Source organism: Poecile atricapillus, chromosome W (genome assembly GCF_030490865.1).
Source record: "Poecile atricapillus isolate bPoeAtr1 chromosome W, bPoeAtr1.hap1, whole genome shotgun sequence".
Lineage (NCBI taxonomy): Eukaryota > Metazoa > Chordata > Aves > Passeriformes > Paridae > Poecile > Poecile atricapillus.
This window is the reverse complement of record NC_081288.1, coordinates 15,657,288-15,671,444: the sequence shown is the minus strand read 5'-3', so window position 1 is coordinate 15,671,444 and position 14,157 is coordinate 15,657,288. Positions and strand designations below refer to the sequence as shown.

At 41.4% G+C, this 14,157-nt stretch overlaps 1 protein-coding gene across 1 annotated transcript in view; it reads left to right on the top strand.

The window, feature by feature from the left end:
- Positions 1-14,157, top strand: part of LOC131592409 (fatty acyl-CoA reductase 1-like) — a 114,927-nt gene that overhangs the window by 47,760 nt on the left and 53,010 nt on the right. The window contains exon 2 of the mRNA XM_058863900.1: positions 8,175-8,400. Within this exon, the coding sequence (XP_058719883.1) occupies positions 8,212-8,400 (189 nt within the window). The 5' untranslated portion in view covers positions 8,175-8,211. The remainder of the gene's footprint in view (positions 1-8,174; positions 8,401-14,157) is intronic.

Below are 14,157 nucleotides of genomic sequence, written 5' to 3'. Positions count from 1 at the left end.
TATAAATTTACTTACTAGATAATGATCAATGATATTGATTTACTTGGATCAATATTGCTGTTGACTCTAAATCTTGAGTGAAGACCATTCTTCATGTCATGACAGTGCCTTTGTGAAGAATGTGGTTGCTGTAATCACATAAGTATTTGCACTGCTGCTGTCAAATCACCATTTCCAATTGTTACAGAAATGTAGGCAGTTTTTAGGTGCCCAGTTCTTATTGGGGCCACTATGGGATAGTTTTCCCTGAGTGTTGGGATGTGGAAATTGCTGGCGAGGTAGCAATCCTCCTGTCATTCAGAGCAGCTGTGCTAGTTGGACTTCTGCAAAAGTGGGCCTTGAAAAAAGACACTAAAACACCTCAGCCACTGGTTACTCTGAATTTGTACGTGAGTATTCTTAAACTGGCTCAGCCACAGAATCGTCTAGGTTGAAAAAGACCTTAAAGATCCTTGGGGAGAGAGACTGGAAGGTGTTGGTGGCTGCAGAGCTCAACATGGCTCTGCAATGTGTGAGTGGGCAGTGACCCCACCCCTGTGCTGGGCTGAGCCGCCAGTGTGGGCAGCAGGGGAGGGGAGTGGGGGATTGTGCCCCTATGACCTGCTCAGGTGAGACCCTCCCACCCCACCCTACCCAACCCTGCCCCACCCTGCAGAGCTGCCTCCGGCCCTGGGATCCCAGCACACTAAGGACAGGGAGCTGCTGGGGCCAGTCCAGAACAGGCACCAAGGGGATCAGAGAGATGGAGCAGCTCTGCCAGGAGGAAAGGGTGAGGGAATTTGGATTGTGCAGCCTGGAGAAGAGAAGGCTCTGGAGTGACCTTAAAGCTGCTTTTCAGTATGTGAAGGGGGCCTATAAGATGCCTGGAGAGGGACTTTTCACATGGATAGATAGTGACAAGGGTAAATGGCCTTAGGCTGACAAGAGAGTAGGTTTAGTTTGTATATTAGGAAGAAATTGTTCCTTTTGAGCATCCTGAGGTCCTGGGAGAGATTGGCCAGAGAAGCTGTGGCTGCCCCATCCCTGGAAGTGGTCCAGACCAGGTTGGACAGGGCTCTAATCAAGCTGGGATAGTGGAATGTGTCCCTGCCAATGGCAGAGGGTTGGAATGAGATGATCTATGAGGTGCCTTCCAACCCAGACCATTCTGTGGGTCTGTGCTTGTGACATTGCCAAATCCACAACTTAACCATGTCCCCAAGTGCCACTTCTACACATCTTTGAGTACCTCCAGGGTTGGTGACTCCACCACTTCCCCAGAGAGCCTATTCCAATGCTTGATAACCATTTCAGGGAATAAAAAAACCAAAATTACAAATGTTATAAATGCTCGTGCCACTCTTTTCGATGTGGGACAAAGATGAGTAGAGGAAAAGGACAGTAAATCTTTGTTAATAATTATCTGCTGGATGCTAATAAGAAGTTATCAACTGAGATGTCTAAAATAAATGTGCCAGTCAAGCCTGTTATCCCACAGAGTTAACTCTTGACTTCATTGAGACATCCCTTGTCAGTGATGGGGTGCTGAGTGATTGGTGTGCAGTGGGTGTGGCAGAGGTTTTGATTTAGGGTTTTGGGAGAGGACTGATGGTTGTAAAGATCCTAGGAGAAATAGCAATACGAGAAGGGCTGTGAAGTGTGAATTGAGGGAATGGTAAGGGGAAGGAATACCTGCAGAAAAGCTCTGATGTAGGATGTCTGCATTTAATTATGGTAAGGCAAAACAAAAATTCCCTTTCAGTCCTGATCTATGCTTTGATCCCATTACCTGCTCAGTGGCTTTACAACAACTAGCTTTAAAGAAGAAAATAGTGGATACATATACTGGACTATGTGATGCAGAAAGGAGCCTGCAGAAGCTGCACCTTTGAAGTTTCTGGTAGCTGCTGTTCTTACCAGGTGGATAATTAAAAAGGGTTGAGGCAGACTACATTGATATTTGAGCTACTGAGAAATATTTCTTTAAGATGCTACATGACACACATAGGTATATTGTATCAGCTCTAAAATGTTTACAGGCTTGTTTTCCTTAATTTTGGAGAGAAAACATAGTGAGACTGAGCAAGATTAACAGGTTTCACTAAAAAATCAAGAGGCTCCTCCTGTATTGTATTGCATCGGTGGTCCTTCTGTTTCCTTCTTTTTTCTCTATTTCTTCTTGGTGGCCAAACAGTTTGTACTGCAAGGGAGAGTCAGAACATCTGTGAAGCTGAGTAGGTGATGATTAAGTAATCCAGAAGTTCCAGCTTTTTCCCACATCTGTCCTGGGGGCAGGTCTTTGGCCAAGCAGCCACAATTCCCTGAGGTTTCTGTGTCTGCCTGCCTGTAATGTAGAGTTCAGCAGTTTGCAGGATCCAGCTGTGCATGCTGCTTCTTGTCTCCAGCTCTTTATTATGCTGTCACACTTCCTTGTCTCTTTAGATTTAACTGCTATAAATTAAAATGGATTGCAAAACTGGTGGGGTTTTTCAAGGCATGAAGGGTTTCTGGGAGCAATGAGTTTCTCTTTGTGTGTTGCTACTTGGGGATGGTGTTATGGATTTGAATTGCTACTGTTGGCAAACAAAAAATGATTTGAAATGTATTAGCTGGAGAGAAGTGATTTAACCTTCAGTCTTCTAACAACAACATTCATATTTGGTGTAAATTGCTTGGAGCGAAATCTCTTTTGCAAAGAGGATTATCATCAGGAGTTCAGTCTGGCTGTAAATGTGCCCATCTTTGAATCACAGGATTTTATTTCTTCATGCTGCATTAGCTTCAATAGTGCCTGTACAAAGGATGGGTTATGACCTTCCTTTTAACTGTAGCTAAATGAGAGGAGCTTTATCTTTGTTGTTGCTGTTAGGTGACATTAAAAAACTGTGGAAATTCAACAAACCATAAGGAACTTTTAATTTTTCTATAGAACAGCCATTTTATCATCCTCTTTGCTTCATTTTCTGTCATCTGTAAAATCTCCCTGACTTCACAGACTACACAAATCTTTCTGTGCCTAAAGACCTTTGGAAATGTGTTATGTAACTCCAGTGCCTCTGTGCTGGTACTTTCTGCTTGTTTGTGTCAGCAGTGCTGTTGTCACAAATGGTGTTCGGTGTTGAATTACAGCCATTTTCTGCTCTGATTCATGATTGCTTATTACTGAAAATGCAGGAGTTATTTTAAATCCAAAGGCTCAAATCTAAAATAATTCATGTTAATCCTCGTTGAAACGTTGGTCATTGCAGTGGAACTTCCCTGGTTGTGAGTTTGGCCCAGAAAATGAAATCAAAGAAGCTGAGTGGCCTTCTCATGGTGTTACTGAGGAGCCAGGAGTCAAGTCGGTATGATGTAAAACAAGTCACTATTTCAGCTATTTCTAGCATGCATGGTTTGTATTTTCTGATGATTAAACAAACAATGAATGCTTTCAGGCAAAAAGCACGTATGAGAAATAATTGCTTTTATGTATTATAATTACTTGTCTACTTTAGAGAGGCTCTGTAATGCATCCTGCGACAAAATGTAAAAGAGAAAATAATTATATGAAGATGTATTGTTCAGCCATCCCCAATGTTCAGTCCATTTTAAACTCATAAAATAATTAATAGACTGAAGAAGTAAATTGATGAGACAGAAATAGTCTGTGACCACTTTATATTGCTTTTTCTGACCTCAGCTGTACAAGTTCTCTGAAGAAACAGAGGAATTTTTCTTTCTCTGTATGTTCCAGGTTAATTATAACTCTTCCAGAATCCTGATTAAAGAAAACTGTCTTATGTATGATTGGATATTTTCACCCAAGACTAAATATTTTCCGAAAGTGGCCAAGAATTACTTTGTCTTAAAGGACTCTTGCTCTCTGTAGCTTTCTTTCAAAAATTATTGCTTGTCATTAAGTGTAATTTTGGTTGAAGCTGGTTCATTACGTTTAATATGATTTCTGGAAGACTCATCTGAACAGGCTGACCCCCTTGTGTATGGAAATTACAGCCCTGCATAAAGTTGTATAAGAAAGAGCTTATCAAAACTAGTGTAAGGAAATCCCAAAGAGACCGTTTATAGGCATATGATCCTTTGCTCTTGCACAAAACTAATTTTTTTTTCCATTTTATACAGCTGAATTGAAAAGACAAATATCTCAACAGATAAGCTTCTGAAATGGCTGCTGTCTTGTTTGAATAGGGCAGTGCTCCAAACCATACTGAAATAATCACCTCTTCCAGTCCATCTCCATTGCTCATCCTCCCTTTTGCTGTCCCTCCTTGACACCCTGCAGTCATGAGGCTGCCGTGGGCAGTGGCAGCATTCAAGTCCACATTTCCCTTTCCACCACTCTGGTTCTGATAGAGGCCAACTCTCTGCATTACACCATTGCAATCTGGCATCACCAAAGTATGTGAAAGATGAGGACAGTGGAGTAGTTGTTCTGTTGAATACCAGTCCAGTCATACCTGCTCTTGGTGTGGGGTAAGTTCTCCTGTGCTATTCAGCTGAGGATACAAGGGTTGTCTTTTGCAGGAGGGAAGTACTAGGTTGGTAAGATTAGGATTCCCACTTTTCCCTTTGCTTGTCCTTTGGCACAGGATCGTGGCTTTGTAACACAGTGCTGTAGCCCGTCCTTTCCGTTTGATCCAGAGGAGACTGTGAGAGGCTGCAGTACCCTCAGAGCAGCTTGTGCACTTGTGTCTGCAGAGATGCTCAGTGGGATTCCTGGCTCGTGGTTTTTTCATGTTCTGGCTGAAGTCAGTGTCAGGGAGATCTGTGCTACTGCAAAGATTCTGCACTCAGTAATTCAGGTGGCATCAGTGATTCCTTTGCTGCTCCATTTAGTGTCTAAAACATCTGGGTTGCCTATATATACTCACTTGAACTGGGCTTCAGGAAAGCCTTACATGTGCTTCTCTCCACAATTCAGTGGCTTTCTCACCTTCAGTCAGATTTGGAAGAGCCAGGAACTTCAGCCTATGAAATGGTCTTTATCTGCCTCCCTAAGGGTCACCTCACTGCAACTATTGACCATAGTTCAAATATTTCTATCAGGCTCTTAATTCTTTGTAGTTTAATTGACTGGAAAATAGTCAGTGCTCAGTGTTGACTATTTGTTCCTTAAAATTAAAGGCTAAGTATAACCTTCTCCAGGAAACAGTTTGAGTGTAAAAAGCTAAAAAGGCATGCATATAGTTCTCCCCGGTTTGAAGTAGACCTCCAAAGGGTCAAGTCAGCAGGCATTACTTGGGCCATACATTTTGACCTCAGAAATCCTCTGGTTCCTTAAAATCTCCATACATTCTTTAGTGCTTTCTTTACAAAGACCAAGCAAAATCAGTAAAAACAGAGAAAAATCCATCATACTCTTAAAAATATAAAAAAACAAAGATAGTTGTACAAAACTAAAATTTCAAGACTAACTTGAAAGTATCTTAGCAATCCTGAATATAAACTGGAATCTGCCTTTGAATGTGGAATGTAATAAAAGCCTCTTTAAATTTGCTTGAACAGTGGAGATTCAGGGATCTGTCTTAACATTCCACATTGCAGCATTCTGATTTTTGTGTTAAGATTTCAAAACATGACTTTGTTTGCGTGCATTAAACAAATTCACAAATTTTCCTTCCTGATAATTAACATGTCATTGGATGAGTACAATATTTTTATAATTTCTTCTGAATCTCACTTAGAAAATAGAAAAATAAATGTACTGCAAAGAGACACGAATCTGCTTCCATAGCAGGCAAACACCATCTCGTTCTTTGTGGCTTTTTATTGTGGATGAGGCCCTGAACAACTGGATCCAACTCTGAAATTGTCCCTATGAACTCTAGGCTGTATAACTTGGACAGCTTTATTAGGGAAAACAGAAAGGATGGGATTTTTCTTCCCTTTTCATTTAATCCTAGGAGGATAAGCCAGTAATCAAGAGTAACAGCAGACTGCCTTGAAAGTTTGATTTTTCAGTGGCTACATTTGGTACTTCCATTTTCATCAGACCAGAATGGCTTGGGAGATTAAATTTTTGGGGTTTTTTGGAATCATTCAAAATGGTGTCACACTAGAGGGAGAAGAATTCTCAGTTACGTGCATGTAGTCCTTGTCAGAAATACTTAATGAAACATAGCTGCATGGTTAGTTATAGGGACACTTCAAAGTAGTGTGATTTATTTACTTTACTATTCTAGCCAGCACTGAACATCTGGCCAAAACAAATGAAGCCCTTTTTAGGTAACTGAAGCAGGGAAGCCAAATGAAACAACATAATAAATTGATGTCCACATGTAGAAGCCTTTCACGGTTATTTGTTCAGTAGTCTACAGCTCTTAAGTCAAAGCAGCAATGCTTAGTGATGCAGGCTGGAAATGCTCTCTATTCCCGAAGTGTGGGAAGGAGAGTAACTCTTCTGGTAATCTTGTTTGTGGTGCAAAGTACTCTACAAATGTACCACTGTTTGTGCAGATATGATCTTCTGCATACAAATTCAAAGCAAGTATCCAGTGGCTGGAAGTGGTCCTTATATTTTATCTTTTTGTTTCCTGTGGGAAACAAAACCTTTTTGTTCAGTGGAATTGGTATGGTCTCTAGTGTCTAAGGACTTCTCTCCTTCATCTTTCTACACAGCAGCGCATGTGTGTTGCCAAATTTCTGAGGTCTTTTGTCTTCATCTGGCTAAACTACTTGCCCTTCTTCTGGCCCTACACACCTTTCACATGCTTCCAGGCTCTGCAGGTTCCTGTCTTCCAGTATGAATCAGTTTTTCCAAACCGGAACAAGATGGGATATTTTGTTATAAATAAGTTAATTATCCATTAGTTTTAACCTGTTGGTTTAACTTCCCAAGTGGCCAGCTCTTTAATAAGAACAAGTTTTTAATAGGCTTAGATGAGCCTTCTGCATTCATCTAAGTTATAATCTAGATGACATCTGAAGATAGGCTAATAACCAAATTCACTGAGCTAGAATACCCACAGCTATTAGCTTATAAAATAGTGTCCCTGAGAGGTTATTCTGCTTGACCCACTTTCCACACTGGATTCTACACCTCGATGTGTCATGGATAAAGAAATCTGTGGGTTTTCATTGGTTTGATGCTGAGTACTGTGGTCCCAGGCAGCACTGGGAAAGAACAGAAATATTTTGTTAGGCTTGACTCCCTAGTTTGTGTCTCTGAAGCCTCTGCTGGAGGAAGAGCAGTTTTTCTGGGATAATGGAAGATCATGGCTCTGGTTCTTGAATACATGATTGACAGTATCCTACTATTTTTGTTTCTTTTTGTTTCAAATTCAGTAGGCTTTTTTCAAAACACTTACTGATATTTTTCATGAGCCTTTTCCTTGCAGTTTGTGTTTTGTACTTGCTGTGGTCTGCCCCACTTCAAAGATGATTGTTTTGCTTCTGTTTGGCTAACAAGGGAAAGAGAGGGGCTTTTCTAAGGGGATTCAGTCCAGCCTTGTTTGCATTTAATCAACTTAAGAGTTTGAATTAGGATGGCTGGGAACATTCAGGCCTGAAACCATTACATCTAATTCAAATATTTAACTGGGACACGTCATGTGGGAGCCTGGTCTGTGTCAGTGGATCTGCAAAGGGGAGCCTACCATGTCTACACTCCTGAGAGTGAGCTGGAATGAGTTCTGGTCATAACAGCTCATAAAGGGTGGTGACCTGCATATGGTGTTGCAGTTGTGCAGAGCAATGTCACTGCACTGTATCTTCTTGAAGAAGAGCTTTCTTCATGGTGTTACTCCAAGCTAAGGCAACAGGAAAAGACTGAGCATGTAGAAGAGTGATGGCTGACAAGGAATGCCATAGGCACAGTGGAATTGAAGTGGAAAACACAGCAGTGTTTGCGAGGAAATCTCATTCTCCTTTGTATTGTAGAGATAGCTGCGTATCTTCATGGCTGCCACTTCACAGTAGCAGATAAACACTGTTCAGCACTGCAGTGAGCATCTCCTGCTGGGAGCCTTGGACAGCATGAGCTGTGTTTGACCTCTGTGTACAGCTGTGGTGTCATGTGGAGGTTAAGGCTGAGCTTGATTTTTTTAAGCTTCTCAGATTTTTGTGGTTTATTTTTGCAATGAAGACTTTTTTTAAAATAATTTTTTAAATTGCCATTGACTGAACTAATTTGAGTTGATGTAGGTGACTAAAAAAGTTATCCCCAAAGCCTTTAAAGCTTTATTTCTGCATCTTCTCAGGTACCTGCTGCAGGAAGGGACAGAACAAGAAAGCACCATGTCTTCAGTCTCAGCTTATTACAATGGAAAGACTGTACTTATCACAGGAGCTACAGGTTTCATGGGCAAAGTACTGGTGGAAAAACTTCTGCGCTCCAGCCCTGAAGTGAAAGCAGTTTATATTCTTGTCAGGCCAAAGGCTGGACAGTCAATGCAAGAGAGAGTGGCCAACATGTTGAAATGTAAGGTAAGTTCATATGATTTATTCTGGAATCCAATCTGAAATCTGTTTAGCTGGGTGATGCAAAGGGCTGCTGTTCTACTCAGTTCATGAAGATCAGAATGCTGACTTCTGCTGTAACAACTGTCTTTTTGCTATGTCTAAGACAAACAGCCAAAAGAATTGTACATGAACAAAGCTGTATATGTTTGATTTTGATGGGTGCCACAGCATTTTACACTGTAACAATGTAATCTTTTTACTTCCCTCTCTGCATGACTTCCACCCATGTGTCTTGATCCTGTTTCATTTGCCATCCCAGTGAGGAAATCTCTAGTGGCAAGAAGGATGTCAAAGCCCTTTCCCTTTGCTGTATTTAATGTAAACATTTGTAAGGAGACACTGACTTGGCCTGAGGCCCTCAAGATTCTCCATATCTTAAGCCAGTGGTGAGGTTGTGAACTTGCAAAGACTCTTCCAGCTATGATAAATGCCACAGTTCAAGCTCATGCCTAATGCTAGCGTGAATTTGTACATAACTGATGTGAAATGAGAGGAAGAGACAAATTTGGCCCTAGCAGGCAAGGAATTACTTGGAATTAATCTGAGAAATGTCAGCATATCTTTATAGAGTATTGGTCTAAAAGTTTGAACAAGATTTAACTGGAAGAATCCTTCTCCTGCTGCAGAAGTTAGAAGTAAAATAGGTGGTGATTTTGAGACAAGTAGGTCTGGCAGAAAACATATTTTTCCCTTTTAATGTTTTGAGGCATTAAGCTAGGAAAATCTTACGTATGTCCAAAAACAGAGTTTGTTTGGTTTTGTTTGTTTATAACAGAGGGTAGATTATTTTCATATTCAGGAAAATTTTTGAGTGATATGAAAGGAAACAATCACATTGGTTGATTTTTGCAAGTCTGTTATAGAATGATTTAGGTTGGAAAAGATCCACAAGGTCTTTGAGTCCAACCCTTAATCTCATGCTGCCAAGTCCAAGACCCTCAGTTTTCATCACAGTGGATAATGCTTTTTGTCACCAACTAACAAAATCCCGAATGGGGTGTGTTTTTGCCTTTTGTGTTTTAAAACGCGGGAAATTATAAACGTAGGTACTTATCAAGCCTTCTGTAAACTCTGTTTGCATTTTATGTATAAATACTACTGGCTTATCTCTTCAGTTGGGCAGCACAGCTTGGAGGTGTTGTTAGCTCTAGGTGAGGTTCCCTAATAGCTGTTTTATTGTTACAGCTGTATTAGATGTACCCATTTTTCTTCCTAGCATGAGTCAGCAGTTTTAGACATGCCAACAGCAAACAGGACCTGATAACCTCTCCTTGAACCTTTGGCAACCTGCTCCAACTTGTTTCAAATGAACAAAAGGAGAAGGCAGAGCTCTAAGTTAGGCTGCTGCAGTCTTGGGAAGAAAAAAAGCTCCCACAAGTCATCCAGGTCCTCTCAAGGAAGAAGGTGTCATTCTGATGCTGATAATTTTAAAATTACTCAAAAATCCCTGCCTAAGGCACCTCGAAGGTGTTTGCTGTGTACAAATGCTTATACCCTTGGAGATTTTTTTTTCTAGAAATGAAGCTGTTAATTCCACTAGATGTTAATTTAATGACAGATGAGGAGGACAGGAAGCATTATTCATAACATTTTTGCAGATCTTTTCTAGTTGATCACACTCTAGAGACTGCCCTTTCATTTACAGTTGTGGTTTGCATCCTCCAGTTTGGGAAACCCCTGAGGTATTTAACAAATAAAAATGCAGCAAAACTTTGTTCCAGATCTTGAGACAACATTTGCATTTGAAATTTCTGATCATAATCTCTGATGAGATACATTGAAGTAAGCACAGGAAACTTCAGAATAAAATCCTTTCTCTTATTTATGTGTGCTATTTTTGTGTACCTTTATAATTTCTAAACTCTAATGAATAATTATTCCTTTTCCTCACAAACTACTGATTTAACGCAAAATAGTATTTGTATCTGGGTTTGGGAAAACATACTTTATTTCTTCTTTCATATCCTACCTTACGTAATCTTCTCTACTGACCCATGACATTCACTTTGCAAGTAACTCTTCTTTTGCATTTACCTTTGACCTAGTATTGTCCTCTGAATTTTCTTGATTGCACATCCAGAAAGGAAGTATTCCAGGAACCAAAGGAACGGAGAAATGCAGGCTGCCAACTTCTAAATATTCTAAACAAAGAGATAAAATGAGTATTTGAGAAGAAGTGAGATCAAAGTGAAGCAGACTGGTTAGAATTAGTTGCATAATGTTTAGGTTCTTCAAGTAAGGTCCTCTGAGGACTCCTGATTTTGGTAGTGCTTAGAAATATTTTAAAATAATTCATTTAGAATTTTGATTCCTTTTGATATATCTCTGTGAAATTTACTGGCTTTTATCTGTCTACAGGAGTTTAGACACCGAGGTGTCACACTTGTGCACTGTCTTGTTCACAGTGTGTGCATGTGAATATGCTGGAAGATGACTCTGGTTAAATAGAAGAGCAGCTGTGGGTTACAAAAGGGTGATACAGTGTCAACGGGCAAAATAACTTAGTTTGTGCTTTTCAACAGTTGGTTACTTGGAATATTTCAGCTTCTGAATCCAACATGGAAGGTAAAATACAGAAAATAGTTTGGGCATAAATCAGAATTCTTTTACTTCTGTAGCTGAGTATGCATTGATATTTAATATAAGGCTGTTTTCCTTAGGTCTAGTAAAATTAATTTTACATGCAGGTGCATTAAAGCATTAATATTCAATGTATAATGAACAGACACTCAATTATCTCAGCATCAAATCCAAAACAAGCATGGTGACCTTGCCTATTTATGAAACGAGGTGTTCTATTTTCCAGCAGCAAGTCCCTAAGGGAATCAAACTATTACCCTGTGCTTAATGAAGTGCCACGTTTGCCTTGCACAGAGCACAGCTACTTCACAAAAAATCCCCAGATTTCAGTATTGGCTGCTGCCTGGATGTGTTCGGAGATGTGGATCATGAGGCAAAGCTTGACAGGGCTGTATAATCTTTAGTTGTTGGAAGATGTGTGTTTATCAGGGGTAGGGAATTGTTTCAAGGAGCATTTTTTTGCTGTCTGATCCCTCTGTGCTCAGAAATAGGCAGGAATGCTTGGAAGGGTTGTCTTGGATTCCTTGGAGAGCAGTTACTGGGCTAATGCTGAGTCACTGATGGTAGCTTTCCTGCTGTCCCTGGGAGAGCAGAGCATTTTCCATGCCCTGCATGCAGTGAACCAAGGCCTTGCTGCTGCCAGGCTGTTTCTCAGATATGTTTGTTCAGTGTTCCTAATTAGGAAGATCAGACAAAGTGGAGAGTGGAAAAGGCTCTTATTAATGTCTCTGATAATTCAGAGAGAAAATACGGAGGCTGTGAAAGAGGCTGCTGAAAAGGGGGAATTGGGTGTGACTGTGAAATGCTGCTGCTTTTTACTGTTGTCCAACCACAGTTAACCCTTCTAGTTACAGCAGATGCTACAGACAGACCTTCTCTTCCATGCAAAGCTTTGTCTAGAGCTGCACAATGAGACGGGCAATGCTATCAGACATCTTTGTCTCTTCAGTATTTCCTTTGTGAAGTGTGCTGTGTTTATCAGCAAACATCCAGCAAGGCCCTATAAATTTCAGAAAATCACTCCAGATTTATCTTTCCCCACCTCCTATGATTGTTCTTGGCTTCTCTCCATGCCAAACTGGTGCAGAGTCACTCCATCTGGAACAGCATCCCTGAAATCTGCTGTGACCACTGTAGAGAGGCCTGTCCTTGGATTAGGGTTAATGAGGTTTTTAGGTTGATGGAACATGGTGGTGTTAAGTCATAGGTTGGACTTGATGATCTCTAAGGTCTTTTCCAACCTAACTGATTCTCTGATTCTGTATGTGCCCTGTCCCTCAAAGTGTTCAAGGCCAAGACTGAAATAATATTTTTCCTGTCTTTGAGTGTTTGAAGAACGAATGAGTTATAGAATCATAGAGTCGTAGAATCAGTTATCTTGGGAAAAAACTCTTACGATCAGAGTCCAGCTGTTAACCCAGCACTGCCAAGTCTACCACTAAACCATGTCTTTAAGCATCACATCTTCACATCTTTTAAATACCTCCAGGAATGGTGACTCAGCCACTCCAGACCTGTTTCAATCCTTGGTAACCCTTTTGGTGAAAAAAATATTTCCTGATATCCAGTGTAACCCTTCCCTGACACAACTTGAGACCGTCTCCTTTCCATTCTATCACTTCTTACCTGGAAGAAGAGACCAGCTTCTATGTTAAAACCTTCTTTCAGGTAGTTGTAGAGAGCTGTGGGGTACCCCCTGAGCCTTCTTTTCTCCAGGCTAAACAACCCCAACTCTCTAAGCCACTCCTCCTAAGACTTGTGCTCTGGCCCCTTCCTGAAGGTATTTCTGACTGCAGGAAGGTGTTTCCCTTATATTACGTGGCTTCTCCTTGTACTCCTGTATGACTCTCTCCCTGAGACATCAGTCTCTGATCACTTAGAGATGCAGTTCTGTGGTGGTATCTGCATGGTTCCTGTTGATCTTGCCCCTTAAAAGCAGAACTTGCAGTACTGGAACCTCTCAGAAGGATTATGATCTAATGGTGGGATACATTGTCATAAGAAAGAGGCAGTGCTGCTGAAACCCAGACAAGCCTTGGGGATGCCATTTGTCTCCAGGTCACAAGTTCTGCCAGATGGTACAGAATTCAAACCTCAGTCACAGGTCACAGCGTAATGCTCCATCTTTGCTAATCATCTTCAGTCCTTCTGCTCCTGTGGATATTCACAGTAGTAAAATCAACTCTTTTGATTCATCACCCACTCAGTTGTACCTTTCTCGATGCAAAAGCTTGAGTCGATGGTAAATCCCATGCGACTCATGATTGTGAGCCAGGGTCGTGAGACATGGGTCACCTTTACCCACAGGGTGGTGACATTGGGTAGGGTGGGCAGTGCTTGGGAGGTAGTGGTGCTTGGCTCTCAGGACCCCCCCATTCCAACCTGAACGAAGTGTGCCGTGCATTCACTAGTGCCAGCCTGGTTGACCTCTGTGTTTGGAGGGGAATATACGTCAAGCAGGTAACTGTGGCAGGGCTGTAGATCCCTCGATGAAACTGTGCTGTGGTTGCAGTACATCTCTCCAAGTGGGAGCAGGCCTGGACTAGTGCCATGCACTGCCACCTAAGGCTCCGCGCTGGATACAACCCTGTGGCATCGAGTGCTGGAGACTCGTGGTAGGGTACCAGACCCCACGGTGTACTTGCCTTCGGTTCTGGCCAGTCCCGAAGGGCTGCAGCTTTCATGCTGTGCAGGGCCACATCACTGGTAGTGCACAGTTCCACCAGGGTCCCTGACGAAGTGGACCCCCAGTGGGCCATCTCAAATCTGCACACAGCGTGCTGTGATCGTGACGTTGTCAGTGTAACACCTCCATTTGGCGCAATTTACTGATTGTGACGCCGGTGGGTGGGCCACCGTTACTTAACCCAGAAAAAGTGCTCAAAAAATAGACTGCAGTTTTCAGTTTCCTCCAGTTATACAAAGGTACACAGTAAATCACAAAGGAATTAAGAATGTTTAAATGACATAAGGTTCTAAATGAAAAACAAAAACACAGTACGGTATGAAACTGTAGAAACAAGGTGGATTACTCTGAAATTAGTAAGTCATTGAAAGCAAAGATGCTTCTCAGTTCATTTTAAGTGAGCTCATCATTCGGTGAAGAAAAATATTTTGGAGTCAAAACCTGACACATCAGTT